Source organism: Microtus ochrogaster, chromosome 8 (genome assembly GCF_000317375.1).
Source record: "Microtus ochrogaster isolate Prairie Vole_2 chromosome 8, MicOch1.0, whole genome shotgun sequence".
Taxonomy (NCBI): Eukaryota; Metazoa; Chordata; class Mammalia; order Rodentia; family Cricetidae; genus Microtus; species Microtus ochrogaster.
In genome coordinates, this window is record NC_022015.1 from 22,118,082 (window position 1) to 22,140,240 (window position 22,159).

The window sequence follows — 22,159 nt, forward strand, 5'->3', positions numbered from 1 at the left end:
AATTATTACTACAATATAGTAATGTTAGTAAAAAATAATATTATGTTAACATTGATTCAGCTTTCCAGTGTTGAATATTTGTCTAGAATTTGTCTATTGTATACACCCAATTCATGTACTTAAAAATTTAAGATAATAATTTCACTTGCATTTCTAGTCTTTATTAAAACATGAGACTATTTATAGTAACTTTATATACTTTCTCATTTTGTACTATTTTCTCGTCTGTGTCTATATTTTTCTTCTTTGCCTTTGAAAGTTTTATAAACTTAAGTTTTGATACACACAGGTAGCGAAGTCTTGAGTGAGTACCTTTTTCTCTGAACAGTGTAAAGACAGAAAATGCTTGTGGTCTGATGAGTACAGGGTTAAGTCACGGTGCTGCCTCACGTTTTCCTTCTAAGCCTGATTTTCCTCCCCTTCTCTCCAGCAGAGCCCCAGCCTGGGCAAAGTTCAGCCACTGGCAGCGTCTTTTCTTTTCTCCCCTCCTTCTCCTCAGGCTTCCCACCCATAACCCAAGGGACAAGCTTACATTTCCTTATTGTTTTCTGGAAAATTTTGTCTTCACTTTGTAGATTTTATGTGCTGTCATTTCTGGAAGACATCTTTATTTATAGGATTCCAGTTTGACAGTTTTTCTCCCAGAACCTTAGGGATATTATTTTATTATATTTAGTGTTTGGTTTGGGTTCATTTGTAGTTATCTGTAAGTCTTGTTACTACTTCATGCAAAGTTTTTCTTTTCTACTTGGCTAGATTTTTTTTTTTGGTAACATTTTGCCTTTCTTTTTATTTTCTGAATATTTACTATTATATTTCTAGGCATATGTTTTCTTTCCCATGTCTTATTTGGAATTCTTTTGGCTTTATGAATATGTCCTGTCTTTCAGCATTTAGAGATACCCTTAACTGTTACAGATATGAATCTTGTTTCTCCTCCACTGAATCATGTCTTCGCTCCAAGCTTCAGTTAGGCACTTGTTAGACTTCCTCATCCGATTGCCTGTTCCTGTCTGCATCTTTAAATTATATGTCTGTGGCTGTTTGCATAAAAGAACAGGTACCCAAGAAGGCCAGCAGAAATCATGACATTCCTTGAAACTGGAGTTCCAGGCAGCTATGAGCCCTGCCTCCTGATGCTGGGAAGTGCAATTCGCTTCTCCACAAGATCAGTAAATATTCTTAACAGCTGAGTCATCTTCCCAGCCCCGTCTGTCTCAACTCTTCCTTTCTGCTTTTCCATTCTTCTTCCTTTGTTGTCTTTTAGTTGAATTCTATGAAAACAAATGATTCTTCTATTTTGTTTATTCTTTATTCAGTTTGCCTCACACGCTGTTTAACCTCTGTTGAGTTTATACATTTTATGGTTAGTGTTTTTCATTTATGAAAATTCTCTTTGGTCTTTAAAACATACAATTTGGAGCTAGAGAGATGTTTTAGTAGTTAAGAGTTCTTGCGAAGGACTCAGGTAGCCCTGCCTTCCAAAGCCCATGTATGCATGTGGTGCATATCAGCTCATGCGGACACACACAAGGATACACATGAATTTATAAAAGAAAATCTTTAAAACATCTGTCTTCTAATTCCTTGATCATGACTATCCTGTCCTCACTTTCAAGCTTCTCAGTAAATCTTGACGCAGGCTGAATGTAGTGATTTTATATTCTCTGCTTTGTCATCGGGGTATCTCAGTCGGTAGCTTGGTAGCGAGTCAGCTTGCCCTGTGGGTTCTCGTTCATGCTTTTTGGGAAAGTCTGGGTGAATGTTGAATTCCTGGAGAGAGGAGATTTGCCAACTGCACGTAGCATAGTCTCGTTAGAACCCCTCAGACAGTTCATTCTTCACATAAAGATTTGCGGAGCCCACACGAGGAGCATAAAACTAAGCAGCAAGCCCGGGAGTTGGCTGGTGGGTCTCACATCCCTCCATACGGCACAGAGATGGAGGTGGGAACAGGTCTACGCTGTCCTTTTTCCTGGGAAGGTTGTGTAGTCTTGGGGTTCTGGGGTTTATTCAGTTCTCCTCCAACACAGTCTCAGCCTTCAGTATTTGTCATCCCCCGCAACCTCCGTGTCCATGGGTACAGATCCGGAGCCTTTCATGGATGATACTCAGGCGGCCCACCCTGGCCTGACTGTTTCCTTCCATCTCTTCATTGAGGGAAACCTTGCTCTTATTCTTTTTTCAATGCAATGATGTCTTTAAGGGGGGGGCTGTTTTTAATTTTATCAACATTCTGGTTTTTTAAACATAATACTCATATTAAATAACATAATAAGCATACATCTTCAATTAGAAGACCTGAAGTCCTGAGTTTGGCACTTGCTGGGTGTATCTATGCTGGGAAAAAGAAAAGAGAGCTGATTAAAGTCAGAGATAATAGGGTGTGCGACTAGCAGTTGTCTAGCTGGCGCTCTGAAGTGACAAGGAGATGACAGAGAGAGCGGAGAAGCAGCATCTGTGTTTTAAGTTAGGGGAAGACAGGTCTGAGTTCGAGCCCAGCTTCTATAGTCGTATTCCCAGATCTCTGTTTGCCCGAGCTCTACGAATCACAACAGCACCTCAGAGCCGAATCACAACAGCACCTCAGAGCCGTACGTTGGGTTCTGCTTCCAGAGCGCTTTCCCGCAGGTGTGGCTATCCACATTTAGCCAATAGACAAGATCTCTGTGGAAGACACCATGTAGGCTGATGCAGAACCCACGTTTTCCAACCACTCGGGAGATGGGACTGACTTGGAGTAGATAGTTCAAGAGAAGTCCGCAGAGGATTTCCGCTCACTGACCTCACTCATATGCTCTCTTGAGAGCTTTGAAGCCTGAAGCTGGCTTTCTGGATAAAATCCCATGATCAGTTAGCCATTGTCTGTGAAGGTCATGGAGATGATGGCACAATACATTTTCTGTCCCAAACTTAACATGGCCCTCCAGACTTAAACAAATAATTGCACAGTTTTCATGTAAACAAAGTTCTCATCCATTTAGGTTTAAATGTAAGTAACGGGGGGGGGGGCATCCTTTCCAAGACCAAGGATGGGAAGCTCTGACATATTTATGGTCAGTTCCTCTGAGAATCTGAGAGGTGATCATGACTGCTCTTTGGTTATACAAACATTATTTTCAGAGAGAAAAATACCAGGGAAGCCTGGGAATCTCTGAATGCTACTGTGTCAACTGGACCATTACTGGGCAATGTCTGAGCCTGCTGTCTTCCTCAGCAAGAAAACAGAGTCACCTGGTGTAGCTCAGGGTGTAACTTCCAGTCTACTTCCTTTCCCCTTGTTATAATACGTTGTTTTTCTTCTTTTTTTTAGATAGAGCCTAGAATTTAAGTTGACCTGAAACTCATTGTATATATCCATGCTCCTTTGACCAACTAGAGAGTTACTTGTCAATTTCGGGGAGTGTTAACATGACGAGGGCTGTGCTTTGTGATTGGTTCATCATCTATTATGAGCCCTACCCTCACTGCCTGCGGGATGCTATCTCCTGTCTTGCTATTACATCGCATAAAAGACAGGCAGGTGGAAGCTCTCTCTCTTTAGAGGGTACCAGGCAATAGCAGCCACTGCAACTCTATGAAGTTCGTAGCCAAAGCCCTTCACCATCCCCTGGACAAGCGCAGGGAGCAGGTCAAATCTTCTGCCTTTTGGCCTTTTCTAAGCATTCACATTACTATTCAGGCCCCATCGTCAAATTTATGTTATGTCAAGGCCTTTGGAAGTGGGATGAAAGCATTTTCCATTAAAATATTATCTTTGTGGGGATCCTGCCCGAGCTCTTATCGGTTCCCCTCAAGGCATAATGGGAAAGGTAATTTCTCCCTTTTGAAGGCTTAGTCATGTACTATGTTTCAAATCATTGTGACATATCATTCATACTGAAAAAAAGGAGAAGTTGTCCTGAGGCTTTAGACCTGCTGTACATTGAGATGTTCTGATGAGCAGGGCCACTTCCCATCTTCCCGGCTAGTAACCCACAGCTCTCTCAAGTCCAGGAAGAACATTTCTGGATTCTGATAAATGTTTTTCAGCAATCCCTGGGGTGGGTGAGAGAAGCCACAGTGGATTCTCTTGTTTTAAAAAAGAAACCCTTAATTTTCCTCTGCTTGTGCTTCCTCCCCTGGGCCAATACCTGTTTCCGGGGTTGGTGCCTCTAGAACACAGGCAAAGGCATGGGTACCATCTGCCCTCGTTTACCCCTTTTTGTTAGCACGTTCTCTTCCACTGCTCCTACCCACTGAGTAGTCCCTCTGACTCCCGTGTCTGCACTTGATGCTCAGCAAATGAACACTTTGACAGAAAGGATGCAGACACGATGAGAGAAGATTTGCAGGCAACTGTGTGCCCAGTAGACGGGAAGAAGTTCGGAGTCAGGCTTGCACATGCATTGGCTCCGGGCAACTCTGAGAGGGTGTAAGACCACACCTCACCCACTATGTGTGGTGGACAGGAGGGAGTCCGTCTGCGACAGTGATCTCAGAATCCCCCGAGCTTCAGAAAGAGCAGGGCCCTCTCAGTTCTTCAGGGACAGCTGGCCCAGAAGCTGGGCCAGACTCAAGATCTTAGGTCACAGGTCAGAGGAAGCTCTAGGAAGCAAAGAAACGTGGGATTTTCAGGTCCAGAGCATAGGAAGGTGAAGCAGCTTGTCAATGAACTGAAAATACAGTGGAAACTGCGGGAGTTTAAACAAGCACAAGCACTTTCAATCAAAAGGAAGACAGCCAGGTTGTACCCACCAGGTCCTCTTGACTCTGGACGGTTCTTGACAGGACAGGAGAAGAGAGGGTAACTTCAGCAGTCCTAGACTCAGTTTGCCTTCCCTGCGGTGTTTAGGGCCCAGCTCACCACCTTTGCACAAGCAAATGGCTCACACAAGTGCTCATTAGACCTTTTCATGGTTGCCTTTTAAGGCTCATGATGTTGTATTAAGCGATTCTGCTGGAAACTGTTGGCTATTCTAGCCATGCCTGAACTCACAAGCAGTTCTCTGTGAGGCTGTTGCTTTTAATCCTGGACTCCAGTCAGCCAATGTCACCCTCAGCCTTTTCCCGCCTTCCAGTGTTTTTCCATGCAATGTCTCATGTTATTTCATTTTCTCTTTCTTCAGTATATCTTCCCCAGGGCAGAAGCCATGTCTTTGGTATCTTAGCTAGGCCATGTCCATGAGTTTAAAAAAAACAGAACAAAACAAAACAAACTAGGGAAACTGTGAATTGAGAAACTGGTCATATAAAGCCAGGCGTCATGGTGCGATAGGGAGATAGAGGCAAAAGAATCAGAGAATCGGGAGTTTGAAGTTGTTTTTAGAAGCATCATATGATGACGGGGAGGGAAAGAGACAAAGAGAAGGAGAAAGGGAAAGGAGAGAGGGAGACAGGGAGAGAGAGGCCGTGCATAGAACTCATTTCCAAGGAGTCTAAAAGATACCTTCTGGAATGAATCACTCGGCATAAGCACGTCTGGGCTCTCTCATCTGAGAGCGCCAAGCTTCCTGTAGAGAGGAAGACAAACCCCTCCACCGCCTGTTCTCTTCCTGTCTTCAAGATTTTTAATTCTGCTAACATCTCCTGAGAGCGTCGGGGGCTGTGACGAGCCCTGGACGCTGACCCTGGAATTCTCTCTAAGTGGATTTGTAGTTACATAAGCAAAGAGCTGGAGGCTGCAGAGGAAGCTATTATAAAAGAGCTTCTTCACAGAACGGAGGCAGAAGTGAGCGAGTGAGCAGGGGCGGCTGCCGAGACCTGGGCTGAGGGTCCGGAAGTTTCTGTTCTCTCGTCCTCACAGTAGTGAGAATCAGGCATCACTAACCCTAAGGTGGAAATGTGGACATGAAGGTCCCATGATGCAAACTCATGCAGGACTCCATGGCAGCACTGGGTCCTGCAGACTCGATGCTCCTAAAACGCCCTCGTTTCTCCTTTACTCATTGTGCTCCCAGAATAAATGAAGTTACGCAGGCCCCAGCATCACCTGCTCAGCCTCACGTGGTGCTGTTCTCACCTTCAGGAAAATGACCTGAGTTCCATCAGGTGATTCTTCCTCCAGTAGGGAGATTGGGGGCAGTGGAAGCTTAGGCTCGGATGTCTCTTCAAACACTGTCGACCTTGGTAGCAGGACCACGGCAAGGTCTTAGAGTGACATCCTGAGACCCAGCCCTGCTTGCTTGCGGTTGAGTTCTCGTCAGTCTGCACTGTATTGACTTCTCAGTTAGTTGTTTGGGTTTAAAATCTAGAGACATTTCTCAGAAATGTCAGGACAGCGTGCTTTAAAGTTTTTTGTTTTTAATGACTTTTATTTGCTTGTTTAGTATTTAGCCTTTTGTTACTGAAGCCCAGAGAGGAACAGCAACTTGCATTCTTCTAAGAAGGTGCCAAGGGGAGGAAACCAGGTCTTTGACTCTCTCTCCCACACCGCTCCTTATGAGGCAGTTGTGGCATGCTTGCCACCCGTACCCTTGGCTTTCGATGGTCCTGACCAGCTGCTTTTAAAGCCTCTGCAGAACATCCTCCATCAGGTCATCGAGATGTCAGTGATGCCCTTCTTCCTCTTAGGAAAGGAGACCCCGGCTCTTTGAATCAGATGGAAGATGTATGCAGATTGCTCCATTAAAGCACAGGTCTGTCTGCAATGCCAGGAATGATGCTTGCCTGAAAATTTTTTTATTACTAGCAAAAGTTAAAACTGCAACAGGACAGGCAGGATGGTTCCTCCAGTCTTGTCTTATTTGTTCTTTAAGGTACAGGGCAATTTTAATTAGCTAATGTTTGAACATATCTTACAGGCAGTGTGATAGGAGAGCCAGTGTTAGTATTTTTTTTCTTTATGTGGTACAAAAACAATGATAAATCCTAAAATCAGTGGCATCTTGGGTATGGGGACATATGATGATTTAATTGCTTCTTAATCTTCTTCATTTCCCCATCTTCAATGACATCAGATTTCCAATGGTCAGCATCTTTATATTTGTTTAATATTTTCCTTCTCCGTGGTTTCATAAAGGCAGTCTTTTCAAGGGTGTCATGAATATGGACCACACTCACCTCCACATTCTCCTTGCCTTCTCCCTCCCTATCCCTCTTCCCTTCTCCCAGTGTCTCATCTGCTTTGTTGCCATATCTCAATAATTTGATGTGGCCGGAGAGAAAATATGGTGTTTATCTGATGAGTCTAGCTCGTTTTGCTCACTATGATGATCTCCGGTTACATCCATTTTCCAGAAAATGACATAATTTCACTCTTCTTTAGGACTGAATAAAGCCCCATTGTGTATTGAGACCACATTTTCTTTATCCATTCATTTGCTTATGGACGAAATCTGTTTATGAAAGGAATCTGTTAGGTAGATTCCATAACTTGGCCATTGTGAGCCAAGCTACATCAAACGTACCTGTGAAGGGATCTTTATGGCAGGCTGACTTTAAGGGTCCTTAGACACTTACTAAGAGCAATAAGGCTGGGGCATATGATAGACCTGTATTTAGCCTGTAGGGAACCTCCATACTGATCTCCACAGTGGTTGGATTCATTTCGTTTCCCTCTAGCAATATAAAGGGCTCTGTTTACCCCACAAGCTCACCAGTGCTCGTATTGCTTGTTTTCCTGCCGATCGCCATTCTTACTGGAGTGAAATGGCATCTCAAGGGAGTTTTAATTAGCATGTCACTGATAGTTCAGGATTTTGAACATTTTTTTTATATACTTCTTAGCAATGTGTACTTTGGGGGACTATCTGTCCATTTCATTATCTCATTTATTGATTGGGCTGTCTATGGCTTGGGGGTTAGACTTTGAGTTCACTATGTCATGGATCCTCTTCAGATGTGTAGCTAACAAGGAGTTGCCTCCGTTCTGTAGGCTTGGCAGAACCCAGCTGTTTTCTTAGATGTGCAGCAGCTTCTTGATTTCATGTGATTCCACTTGCCGCTGCTTGCTGCTGTTTTCTAAGTTCCTGGTGCTTTTTCATCCTTACCTGTACCAATATTGTGAAGGGTTTTCCCCTAATAGTTTCAGATCTTATATTGAAATTCTTAAAGCATTTTGAACTGATGTTTGGACAGGATGAGAGATGGAGATTGAGTTTTCTTCTTCTGAGAGACACCAATTTTCCCTCCCCATTTCTTACTGGGATTGTTTCTTCTTCAGGCTAAGTTTTTGACACCATTGTCAAAGATCTGGTGGCTGTAGGTAGCTATGTGTGTTTGCTTCTGGATCCGCTGTTCTATTCCATTGACCAATGTGTCCATTTTCGTTCCAATACCATGCTGGTTTTGCTGTTATTACTCTGTAACATAGCTTGAAATCAATATTTTGATGCCTCCGGTATCGTTCCTTTTACTCAGGGTGGCTTTGGCTATCTGGGGTCTTCAAGCTTCCGCCTAAAGTTAGGGATTGTCCTTCCCATTTATAAGAAGAATGAATCGGTTTTTGAAGCATCTTCTTCAGCGCCAGTTTCCTCACGACTGAAGTCTTTGAAGTGAGAATTGGTTTAAGAGTCAGCTGAGGAGAAAAGGAAAGCCACCTGAGTACCTAAGCAGGTTCAGCAAATGGACTTTCCTTCACCAGAGAAGAACCGCAAGCCTCTGCTCATTCATCTGGGTTTCAGGGAGAGCAAAGAGTGATGGCTACCCAGTATCACTGGAGAGGCAGCCAGCCCGGTCACTGGGTGGACCTGGCACCCCTCCTGTCTCATTTCTCTTGCTGGTGTCATTGAAAACAATGAGTGAGCACCCGTATTCATGTAACAAGGTAAGGAAATCAAACAGTTGCCTTCTCCCTAGCTAAGAGCATCTTCCTGGCAGATCCTCCTGTCAGTATTTACGGTCAGCTGCTTCCAGTCAAGAAAGCCTGCAGACTCCGAAAGCAAAAGGCACAATGCTTTTCTCGCAGAGCACCATGCCCACGTCCCTCCCATCTTGTGGTAAAAGACTGCGTTTCCAAATTCTGGAACACCTGCAAGTTTGTTACCCAGGAAAAACAGGTTCTTGGAATCCCTTCACTTCACTGGTTTCTGTTTGTTTTGTTTTGTTTTTGGAGGGGATCTGTTCATATTTCTAATCTTGGCAATGTGCACACACACATACACACACACACACTCACAAACACACATTTATCTCAGAAACCCATCTTCCAAAGTGGACAGCACCATGGCTGTGCATTTGAAAGTCCATTTTCTCAGTTTGGGATGGGTTCTCCCTGCCTTGCTCCCTTTCCTCCTTCGAGAAAGTGTCTCCAGGTTTCCAGGATGGCTTTAAATTCTATCCACACACCTGAAGATGACCCTGAACTTATGACCTTTCTGTCTCCTAAGCTCTGAGTTTATAGGTCTGCACTACCATGCCTGACTTATGTGGTACTAGATGTCAGCCTGGGGCCTCAAGCAAGCATTCTTCCAGTCTTGCTGCATTCTAGTCCCAGTTTTGTTAATCAGTCAGGTTAGAAAGTGGGAGTGCGTTTAAAGGAAGACGCAGAGCAGACTCTCACTTCAAATGGACATCGTCTCACTAGTTCCAAGGTGGCACGAAGTACCCCAGCAGCTAAGCTAAGTGTGTCTCCTTGAGGAGAAAATAGGGGGGAGTATATCATTAGAGTTGGAAATGTTGTCTCTGATGGCTTTCTTGTTTACTTGCTCTCCTCATCGAATTTGAATCTAGGATTCAGGATCTGAGAGCCGATTGGCTTATGGAACATTACATCCTGGTCCCAAACCCCTTGTCTCATAAGGAATAACGTTTATTCAACCACAGCTTAATGGGTGTAATTCAGACTCAGTTTTTAATGAAAAGGCAAAGGTGCAAAGGACCAGAGCAGCCTGATGCACAGTTGTGTCTGCCAGGCCAGAAGGAATTCCCTTCAAAGTCCTTTGTCAGAAAACATTACATCAGCTCAATAACTGTATAAATGTCAGCAACAAAGTGACAAGCTTAAGGTTTAGCATGAAATTGGAACTTTATATTGTCATCTAGAAAAGTAACAGCATACAACAGTTTCACAATACTGTCCGGAGGCCCAGTAGCACGTGTCAAAAGGAAACCGGCTGCTGCAGCCACTGCACTCCCCACTTACAACTGAAAAGAACTCCCCCCTCTGCAGAGAGGGAGAGGCCTCAGTGCTTGGGAGAGGCTGTGCCCTGGTGCTGCCTCCCACTGGGCAGAAGAGAAGGCTTCACCTGCACTCCAGAGAATGATGCAAAGCCCCTGATGCCAGAGCTGGTGCCTGCATTGCCAGGTGAGAGGTCCTAGGTGGTGGAAGTCAGGAGGAGGGTGGAGGTTCTAAGCCAGGAAACTCCTTCCTTCTCCATCTCCTGAAGGTGCCAGAGTGCAGACAGAACTGGTAGCTTGAGCTGTTTGCTTATCAGTGTTGAAGTCTTCAAGACATTCTTATATGGGCCTTATACCAGTTCTTCCTCCTCTTCTCATCCACTCAGGGTTTATCGGCTTTTGAAGTACTCCATTTCCCTGAGAAATGACAGTTTGGCATTTCTCTAGGCTGTCTCCCTTCTGATTCTGGAAACTTCCATCCATAGCCCAATAGAGCCTCTGGGCTCCTCACACTTTGGGTAATTAGGTGGGGGAGATTTGCTAAGCTATCTCGCTTGAATAAAGTCCATTTTATTCCTTTTGTAAGAGCTCAGGATGCGGTCAGAGACAATAGGAATAAGCCGTCCAGCCCTCCCACTCCTGTACCTCATGTGGGGATGTAAATGGATAGGAAGGATGGAGTCCAGTGCATGTGGGTGGGGATTAAGAAGCTTTTGAACCAGCTAGGACGGTATCCAAATGACTCCATGTTAGAACACTATGGAAATCACTTAATACCCTTCTATCGTCCTAGCGTGCCATGCTGGGCTGTGCCCTATCTCACATCTTAGGTTAAGCTTTCTACTGTTGGAATGCTGGTAATAAGGAGAAAAGTTTCAGTTCTCACACACAGCTTCCATTTGGGTTTCTTGATGTTTGCTTCATCTGTGTATCCAAGACAAACCAGGTTTAACGTCTGTTTAACAGGCGGGGGGAGCTGGGCAGTGGTGGTGCACACCTTTAATCCCAGCACTTGGAAGACAGAGGCAGGCGGATCTCTGTGAGTTCGAGGCCAGCCTTGTCTACAGAGCTAGTTCCAGGACAGCCTGGGCTACACAGAAAATTCCTATCTCAAGAAAACAAAACAAACAAATAAAACTGCTTATAATGGATCCTCTCTTTGTGGCTGAGGAAGACCTACTATGGCACAAGTTCATGCTCATAACCAAGATCCTATTTAAGTAGGTACATAATTTTCAGAGATGGTTTGGAAAAACTGAAGGTCATTTAATGTCATACACTGTAGCTATGCTGACCTGGAACCTGCTGCTGAGTCCTCTTGTCACTCAACACTGTCACAGAATCTGGGTTTTTGTGTTGCCTCCCTGGCTGTAGAAGGTGTCAGGGATCTGGGCTTCCAATTTTCCACTTTTGTAAACAGCTTCGAACAGAACGTCTTTTAATTTCCCCTCAGAGTTTATGCTACCACCTTGAGACCATTCTAAAGATGCCCTGAAAGGATAATGGATACATTTTAGGCCCAGGGCTTCTCACACTGCGGTGTGCATATGATCCTTTTGGTAGTACTGTGGAGAGCCAGTCCTCACTCATGGGTCTGCAGCCAGCCTCGAGGGCCTATATCTGTAATAAACTCCTTCACGATGCCCACACGGTAGCTAAGGCTTTGCCCCATCCCTTGGACTTGGTGAACTGAGGATGCATTTCTCAGGCCTGTGCTCCTGGAGTTGCTGTGTTTGTGGGAACTCTTGTCTTTATCTTCCAGCCGAGATGAAGAGTTGGTTAAGTCTGGCATCCAGAGATGAGTAGCTGCAGTACCTGATCTCAAGGAAAGCCCCTGAGCTTGGTCATGGAAACCATTATAGCCAGCGATAGTACAGACGCATCATTACAGCACTGCATCCAAGAACAGATGCACCCAGTCCATTGACCACTACAGACAATGCGACCTAGATACCAGCAGTTTTTAAGTTTCCTGTCTACTGACGGAGACTATGTAGCCAGGGTTGAACACCATTGCTCTAAGCCCTCAGAGACCAACCTTAAATCTCACTGAGTTACAACTGCAACATTTTTTTCCAACATGAAGTCTTTTTTAAAAATTTTAATATTCACAATACTTGTACCTGTTTATAGGGTGGAGTATGCGAGTTTAATACTTGTAAACCATGCCGGATGATCTAGTCAGGGTAATTAGCATTTTCACCTCCTCAAACACTGACCATTTTGTGTAGGGGCCTTTGGATACTTCTGCTTAATCTTCAAATGCACAACAGATGTCAGGCTGTAGTCACCCTGCTGTGCTATAGAGCATTGGCACTAAGTCTTCCTACTAAACCTGGCGCCTTCCACCCAAACGCTCTCTATTCCAACTGCTCATCCCAGACCACTGTCTTACTCTCCTCTATGAAGTCAAAATCTTAGCTCCCGCATGAGTAAAAGTGCATGGTGTTTTTCCTGATGTTTACTATTTTTCACTGTTGATTTGATGCCATCTGAAATCACTAGAAAAGAGATTCTTAATGAGGAATTATACAGAAAGGGTTGGTATGTGGGAGGTTATCTTAATTGGTAACTTATGGAGGAAGATCCAACTCATTGTGGGCAGCACCATTCTCTAGGCAGGGGGCATCCTAACACTGTAAGAGAGGAGAAAGCTAGCTGAGAGCAACCAAGGAAGGTTCCATGCATTTAATTCTCTCCACTTTGGGCTATACATTGCTTTCCTGCCTTGACTTCCCCACAGTAATGGACTTGTAGCCTGCAATTGTAAGTAAATAAACCCTTTCTTCCTTAGGTTTCCTTTTTCAGGGTATTGGTCGTAGCATCGGAAACAAAGCGAGAACCGTCTTTGTTGGGCACGCTTATTTCACTGATTAGAATGTCTTCCAGATCCAGATTGGCATAAATGAATGAATGAAAGCTTGGGGGGGGGGGTTGTCTGTACTAGATCCAAACTCTATGGTTTTAAGTCTTTGCATGTCTAAAATACAATAATTTATATTTTAAGAAGAATTCAAGGTGCTTGGCACGACTGTCCTCTCCATCAAGCTGACTCCTCGGGGCATTTGCTGATGTCACCCTAGCAAATGCTGCCAATGCATGTTCTGTCTCTGTCAAAAGCCAGGGATCATTTTAGGTTCCCCTTGTCCCAACCCTTCTAATCTAAGCAGTTTTTATTGAATATTTTGGGTACACTCTTTCTTATTGAATGTAATACATTTTTAAATAATCTCTCAGAATGCCCATGCCCTTCCAACAGCCCCAAAGCCCCGTGTCTTGGTTTGGATTTCTATTGCTTGGTTCAGAGATACCATGACCACAGCAACTCTTACAAGGAAAACATTTAATTGGGGTGGCGGGGAGCATGGCAGTATGTGGGCAGACATGGTGCTGGCTACTTCTTGATCAGAAGGCAGCAGAAAATGGCCTCTCTCAGTGTCACACTGAGGGAAGCTTGAGAAAAGAGCCTTTAGATCCCATGCCCACAGTGACACACTTCCTCCAGCAAAGCCACACCTCCTAATAGTGCCTCTCCCTTTGGGGACCATGTTCTTTCAAAGCACATACCCTATGAGAGCAGAGATGTGTCCTGGGCATCTTTCCCTTCCCTCATTTAGCATGTGTCTGCCTAGCATATATCAGGCAGCTGTTCTAGCCAGCTTTTCTGTGCTGTGATAAATCACTGAAAACTAAAAGCCACTTGGGGAATAAAAGGTTTATCTCACCTTACAGCTTACAGGCCATTACTGAGGAAAGCCAAGGCAGGAACTTAAAGCAAGACCCTGATTTTCTGCTTGCCCATGTTCAGCTACCTTGCTTAAATAGCCCAGGCTCTCATGCCTAGGGATGATTCTGCCCACAGTGGGCTGAGCCCTCCTCAGTTAGCAATCAAGAAGCTGCCCTACAGACATCTGCTGAAGGCAGTTTCTTAACTGAGGTTTCGTTTTCCAGATGTGTCTCATTGACAACAAAGACCCATTGAATCACCCGAGTCATTAAAGCTTTGTTGAATGGATGAGCCAGAGAGAGAGAGAGAGAGAGAGAGAGAGAGAGAAAGAGAGAGAATGATGACACAAAGTTAACTCTGGCCACATGCAGGCCTGAAGGGTCATTCTCATGGTTGAAAGTTTATTCTAGAGTGATTGTGGCAGAACAGATTTGGCTACATGGTGCCTGGTTCCTCTTGGCCTTGACCTTGACCCTGGGGCATGGAGATGGCAGACAGGAAGGCTGCCAAGTTCTTGCTACTCACACCTGCTAGGGTGACATCTGCTTTTTCTCTCTGGCAGTTGCCTTCTCGGGCCTCGGTTTCACAACATTCTACCTGGCTGGCAAGCTGCACTGCTTCACGGAGAGTGGGCGGGGGAAGAGCTGGCGGCTTTGTGCTGCCATCTTGCCCTTGTACTGTGCCATGATGATTGCCCTATCGCGCATGTGTGACTACAAGCATCACTGGCAAGGTGAGTCCCCGATAAGTCCTCAGAGCGGCCCCCCTCTTCCTCCAGGGATGGGTGTTGGACAGTCACTGAGCTGGGAAGAGCTGAGTCCCTACTGTCAGAAGCTGGACTAGATGTGGTCATAAAAGACGCAGGCCTCTTTAAGTGTGTCCTGGCATTCATCTTGGCCCTGCTGAGCTTTTTCTTCTTGTTTGTTCTCAAGAAGACTTAGCTCAAGTCCTGCCAGGATATCAGGTCTTCAGTGTGGTCACCCTGGCCTCCGGCCAAATGTGATTTCTCTGCTTGATTGGTCTCCAGACTCACTGCCAAGTTGTTTTTGGCTCCTTCTCCATTGTAAATCCAGTCCCCAAGGGCGTATTTCTCACCACAGAGGCAGTGCCAAAGGGTATGTCCAGTCCAGGGTTCCAACTTCACCAATAATTTTAGTAGCCGCCACAAGGCTGGCGTAAGGCTTACCTCTATTGCAAGGCTGGGGTGAGATTTCCCTCTGTCTCCAGGCTGGGGTGAGACTTAGCACTTGACACAGTTGTAGCGAGGCTTGTCTCTATCACAAGGCCAGGGCAAGGCTTGCCTCTATTGCAAGACTGACCTGAGCCTTACTCTGTATCAAGGCAAGACTTCAATCACAAAGCAGGGGTGAGGCTTGCCTCTGTCTCAAGGCAGGGGTGAAGCTTGCTTCTATGTGTCAGCCCTAGGATATTCATTAAAACTTAAATTGTAAGCAAGTGAGGGGTTTGTTTTGGGAATGTGACTGACCCAACCATGTCTCTGTCAGTAAACTGCAACTCACAGTGTTCTGAAAGAGAATCGCCACCTGCCATAATAGACAGGAAACAGACACAGAGGTGACAGCCCGACAGCCATAGTTGTTGTGGCTTCCAGGGACAGCAGCGTCTATGGTGTGGCTTCCCCAAATGGCATCCTCAGAGCACCTTGACTAGTCTCCCGCTATCCCATCGGTCCTGAATGGGCATCTAGGAGTAGGATGCAGTGTGATGTGGTGTCCAGGAGTCTGACAAAGGGGCATGACCTTTCTGGTCGCTTCTGAAAGTCGCCTACAGTAAGGAGACAGTTTCTCCTGCTTCTTCCCAGCTTCTGGTCTACTCCCAGCCCTCCTGGAGCTCATGTCTTGGGAGTCATGTACCTGAAATGGCATTTTGGAGTTAGAAGGTGCAGGGTGTGGGGAAGAGATGCTGGAGCAGTTTACAGAGGGGATGCATCATCACCCCACGCCCCTGGATGGAGGAGGTAAGGAAAGGACCACAGAGCTGTAGCTGCAGCTCTCCCTGCTTCTCACTGAGTTGAGTGAAGTGCTTGGTGTCCTGAAAACCATATTACAAGAAGGAGGGAGGAAGAGAGTCCTGCACCAACAGCAACAGAGGCACGTCTTCATGCGACGCTGGCTCTAGCCATGTTTTCCTACCATGTTTGTTGCCAATGGGCTTAGGACATCCCCCTGCAAGAACAGTATGGACCAAACAGCCTTGTGTGAATTGTGTCTCCTGTTTCTCAAGGAACTCCAATTTCTTCTTTGACCATAGAATGAGAATATTTGAATATTTCACAGAGTCATGTCATAGACTGAATGTAATAATGAACCCATTTGTGCCAACCAGTTTCTCTGTTGCCTTGCTCACTGTTACTGAGGATGTGTAGGGTTTCCTAAACAACTGCCTTGGTGTCAGGTGTATTTTCCCAATATGATCGGATCAAAAGCCACTGATACAGAGTTGCCACCCTGACCCGACCATTTTGGATTGGGGAAGCAGTGAAGAATGTCAAGGGGCTAGAGATGTCACTAATTGCTAGAACACTTGCCTACTGCATGAAGTACTGGGCTCCATCCCCAGCACTACATAGATTGTACACTTCTGATTCCAGCACTAGCGAGGAGGAGGCAGGATGTCTTGAGGTTCAAGGTCATCCTGGACTACACAATGAGTTCATGCTCATCTTGAGATATATGAGTCCCTGCCCCAAAATTTAAAGAGTCTCAGAATTGAGGAAAATTGATGTCCCCTCCTCCTTCATCTTTGCATGATCTTATACTGATGGCATAAGATGTGACCCTGGCCTGGCTTGCTGCCTTTCTCTCTGTGGCTCAGTAATGTAATCATGAGGAAGAATGAGAGATTGTATTTATTCAGTGCTCACTTGTGTGGGGAGAAATGGAGGTGGCCTCTGAGGTTTGGGGCTTGGCAAACACATAGCAGTGAGGCCTTTGATTGCAGTGTGGGTGGATGTGGGAGGCGGGAGGCTTGATTGAGACAGATTGCTTGTTTTTCTGTGGCGAACTGAGCTGCCCAGTGACCGTAGGTGGGAACCGTCAATCAAGGTGGAAATCCATGCAGAATCCCATAGACATCAGCAAAGCCCAAACCCTTATCATTATTAATGTGAGTTAACAGCATCACTATTATGAGATTTTATGACTCCATTTCAGTGTGATTTTAGCAATATCAGATACAGAAATACAACTGACTACTTCATTACATATTCATAGCTAATCAATATCCCATAATCTCACATGGCTTGCTCTGTTAGTTGTGATGGTTGTTTTCTGTTATTTCAATCTCCTTAGTCCACTCTAAAGATACAAGTCTGCTTTTTTACTGAATGAGGGGACTATGGGGGCCTAGGCATAGATGGGACTACATGTAAAATATTTAGTGAAACTTCCCCAGAAAGAGAGCTGGTTGGATTGATACTAAAACTCTCTGTGGCAGGTGCTCCATTTGACTTTGTGCTAGGTTGGCGTCCAGGTCATTGGGAAGCCAGAGAGACTTGCATGTGGTGCTAGTGCAGAGCCCCATGCCTTGCCAAGGCTCACCTTTGTGCTTAACCATGAACACAAAGCATTTGAACTCCAAAGTTTGTAGAATCCCCATGCTGGGGAAGACCCATGCAGAGAAGGACACAGCATGCCCTACGCTTCTGCCTCTTCTCTCTCTTGTGTATTCTGTGGTTCCTGGCCAAGGAAGAACCATAGCTAGGACGGGTATGAACATGTACTTTGCTTCATCCTGGAGTGTATTAGCACTCATGCAAGCTCAGGCACAGGCACACGCAGGCACATGATGGGCATAGACACATACATACACACACACACACATATATATACACACACACAGGCACGTGCATGGGCACACACAGGGAGAGGTGGGGAGGGAGAGAAGAAGCAATCCTTTGATTTGCTAAATGAAGGGACTTGAAAGGGGATTCTTAGGACCATATGGTTGCTCCCACCAGAAACCTTCCAGCTCTGGGCTGAACGGAATAAGGCCCTGCGGCTCTCCCTCTAGTGTGCTCCGTTCCAAGTGAATGCATCTTCTCTCCATTAGCTACCTGTGTGGCATGGCTGAATTCCCAAGGTTCCATGCTGTTTAGGAACCTCAGGGTCCAGATGCCCATGGTGCTCAGGAGAGTTAGTAGCAGTCTGAAGCACCATGGCACCCCTCCATCCATATAGAGCCCACCAGACAGGCAGAACGTGGCCCATGGGAGTCTTCCTCTCCTGGGCCTTTTGCATCTTTCCGTACTTGGCTGGCCCATTGCCCAGTTTCCCCGAGGAAAGATGTTGCTTACTCCCGAGTTCCATGGACACCTTGCTTCCCTTTACTCAAGGAATTCTTCTCTTCTCAGCTTCCTGTGGTTTCCTGGGAACTTCAGTGTTCAAGCTATTGCTAGAGTTTGATCCCTCTCCCCATGCTGGTCCATTGCTCCTGGCTAGTCTTCATCCATGTCCCTTCGCTGTGGCCAGTGAGCCTTTAGGACCATGGCTTTGTCTAGATGCTCTCTGTTTCTTCAACATCAGAGCCTATACCCTGCAGTAACCTACAGAATCCCATCCTTCAGGCCTGTGGCTTCTTGCTATTTCACAAACACTCCAGGCTTATCTCACCACCTGGCCCTTGCACTGGCTTCTTCATGTGCCTGCAATCCTTTGCCCCTTTGATGTGGGCATTCAGTAATCTTTTGCCCTCCTAGCCATGGTCCACACATCACATCGGGATGGACTTGACAGTATCATTTCACTTACATCACAGTCTTCATATCCTGCCTCTCTACCCTGACTCTTTTTTTTTTTTTATTTTCAAGACAGGTTTTCTCCATAGCTTTTTTGTCCTGGAACTAGCTCTTCTAGACCAGGCTGGCCTCGAACTCACAGAGATCCGCCTGCCTCTGCCTCCCGAGTGCTGGAATTAAAGGCGTGTGCCACCACCGCCCGGCTACCCTGACTCATTTGCTACCTTCTAACAACTAATTTAGTGCATGGTGACAATTGTCTCTTTCTATTCGCTAGAACAAGGAAGGGGAGGAAGGCTTTGTAGATACTATATAGGCCTTATGTAGATAAACCATTTCTGTGACAGTTATGTGAAGGCAACTACAAATTATACGTAGCTGAGCAGAATTGTGTCACTGACTGGCTCCCCCAGCATAGGCGGGATGTTTGTATGTCTCATGCTATCTTCTGATGGAGCTCCCTAGACTTTCGAGAACAAACGTCTAAACAGCAGGGGTTTAGAAGGTTAGCAGTACGTTGTCTTACTGTATAATGTCCTCCTATTCTGAAGGCTGGACAAGAGACCGCCAGGACAATGCTCCTGGAAACCTGAAGAAGGACTCTTTCTTGACACTCCATTTTCTCAACCTAAGATGTGCCTTGGCTTGTGGAAACAGAGTTTCAGGCTCTGCTGCTGTCCCCCATGGCATGCTCCCTGCATCTCTTCACGTCACTTCCTCTGTCTTTATCTGCCCTAACCGCCATCTTTATAAGGATACCAGTCATATGGGGCTAGGGTCCAGCCCAATGGTCTCATCTTCTAGAAAGAACCCAAATGGTTTTTCTTCTGCTGTAGATATAGCTACTTATAGAGTGATTGTCTACCAGACTTGGGGTCAGAGTTCTGTCTCCAGAGCCCCGTGGTGGTGGCACACCCCTGTCATCCCAACATTCAAGAAGCAATGGGAAGAAGATCAGAAGTTCAAGGTCATCTTTGGTTCCACAGTGAATTCAAAACCTTAAGAACAAGTTTTCTAGTAATGTCTCACTGTGTTATAAGGGATTAGGAATTTGACAGAAATTTTAAAAGGATATAGGTCAGCTCAATAAATACATGCTAAATAAGTGGATGATTTTTGACTCTTTGGTTCCTTTGTTTTGCGTTTTGCCTTTTTGAGTCAGCCTCATGATGAGCTCAGGTTACCCTAGAACTCACTCGTCTTATAGCCCAGGATAGCCTCAAACTCACGATCCTTCTGCCTCAACCTCCTGAGTACTGACATTACAAACATGCACATGGCTTAAAATGTGTTCCTCTCTTACTGGTCACATTCTTTGCACTGGTAACATCCTCAGCCAATCTGCATTACAACAATGGGGAAAGCTACCTAGAGCCTGAAGAAAATGCTCAGCAGTGTGTGAAGCATTGACTGACTCTCTGTAACATTCCAACAGAGAAAGAAAGACAAGCAGGACATATGCAGGAGCACAGATGTCATGGGACGCAGTGTGTGAGCATTGGCTCTCTGTAACATTCTAACAGAGAAAGAAAGACAAGCAGGACGTATGTAGGAGCCCAGATGACGTTGGGCAGTTGCTGTTGGGCCCAGTAATTGTGGGCTTCAAAAGAATGAGACCACTCCACAGTTCTCCCCCTTCGCTGCCCTTCCCACCACAAGGAGAGGGTTTTATGTTTGTCTACGTAGCTGGAGCATCATGAACTTAGCTTGCTTTACCTTGTAGAACAATATTCCAAGCAGTAGCTGAGTAGCCGACACTGTCTGTGCAAGAAACAGTTCCCTCTACAGAGGATGCCAGCATGCTAGGTTCCAAGTGTCCTTGTGGGACTTTATGTTGGCCTGCTTGGCTGGCTTCCATCCCTCCCTTGGCTTATCTAAGAGGCTTTGCATCAGAAACTGGTATTTCTGGGATATGCCAGGTGACACAGATGCTCTGAGTTTTTCTGAGCACATCCAACTAATTTTAATGTAATAAGCCACATTTTCTGTCAGTTCTTTCCTTTTCCTTTTAAAAGTAAAAAAAAAAAATTAAATTTGCATTTTAAATATTCATTCAGTCATGCCTCCTTGTGCTTTTGGACTCAGTAAGGCAGTATGGCCTCCATGCCTCCAGCCTCCAGTGTACTAGGTATGTTGGTGTTATATAAATTCTTTTCTAGAAACTACGTCACAAAAGCAGAAATCTCACTAGACAGAGAATCACTGGAAAGATAAAAAGAACAAACAAACAAAAATATCACACGTAATTGTTGAGTTTTCTGGAGTTGAATTTTGCCTGAGTGTCTTGGGTCATAAAGCCCAAGACATACAAAGTCCTAAGTCAAGTGAACTCAATGATGTTGAATGTTGCCATGGTGACAGGAATGAATGTGCTCTTCCTGGAGACCTGCCAACACAAATAGGAAGCCCTTGTTCATGTTGCTGTTTTATTGGAGCAGGTGAACATAGCTTGGCATGTTGGTTGTGGAAGACCTAGTGAAGTCGTTTCCTGTCCTTTGACCTCAGAAGATGAGAATGAGTTTATGCCCATCTTAAAGGCAAAGATTTATTCTCTGGTTGCTGGATTCTAAGTCACAGTTTCTGGTCTCATTGAAAACCATCTAGTGTTGGTTTCCTCCCTCTGTTTCTGTAAAGAAAGACTTCATTGAGCTCTAATTTGGCATGGTAAAGCTCTCCCCTTGGAAGTGCACAGTGCAGTGGGTTTTATCTGCATATTCAGAATAGTGCAGCCACCATAATTCTGCTATAGCAGTCAGCATCCCCTGCTCCTGGCAACACTGATCGACGATCTGTCCCTGGGTTTGACTGTTTTAGGAGGCATGGAATGCATGGCTTTTTGTGGCTAGTGGTGTTGACAGTTTGGTGTATCCTGTGGGTGATGTTCAGTGTATCTGTTTTGCCAAACACTTGCAGAACAGAAACTGAACTCTGAGGCAGTGCACATGAGCAAGCTGTTTAGGATCCTAGACGCCATCTAGTAGTAGGCAGACAGACTTGGAAGTGGGGTACCAAACAGGATGAAAGAGAAGAGGCTGCGAGCTGCACAGATTTTGCCCCAGAGGAAAGTGGAGCTGTGATCCGTGCTGAGGGCTCATCAGAGCTGTATAAGAATGTAAGAAATATTCTTCACCCAACCTGATTGGTAGCCTTATGTCCTATATCCTTTATATTAGGTGATCCTACCATCAATTTCTCAGTCTGACAAGCCCTTTTCTTCCTTTCTTGGCAACTTTATGCATTTCTTTCCTTCCTAGAAAACTGCAGGCACCTTTTTCTCCTCTATTTTCCCTTCCTAATGTCTCAGTCACACCCTCAGCCCAACCGTGTGCTCTAGGTTACCCCAGGCCAGCTCTCAGTCCCCCACACTTGTCATTCATGGTACTTAATCACTGCTGCAACTCACTGTTAGCCGTCATTACTTAGTGTCTCTCTTGTCCCTTGGAGCTGTAAACTCTGGGTAGCAGGGTTGCCTATGCTTCTTTTAGCCTGAGGTGTAAAGTCTAACTTCAATGCCTAACACCTGACACACACACAATAAACTCGTGTGTTGAAAGACTGACAGCAGTGCTAAATAAGGAGACAGCAGCATTTGGATGCCAGGGACACAGAGATCCATTATTTCTTAATTTGAGTCTTTC

The 22,159-nt window shown here is 45.3% G+C and overlaps 1 protein-coding gene across 1 annotated transcript in view; it reads left to right on the top strand.

Annotated features, from left to right (window-relative positions):
- Window positions 1–22,159, top strand: part of Plpp4 (phospholipid phosphatase 4) — a 121,416-nt gene that overhangs the window by 94,156 nt on the left and 5,101 nt on the right. Inside the window, exon 6 of the mRNA XM_005351355.3 lies at window positions 14,328–14,498. Within this exon, the coding sequence (XP_005351412.1) occupies window positions 14,328–14,498 (171 nt within the window). The remainder of the gene's footprint in view (window positions 1–14,327; window positions 14,499–22,159) is intronic.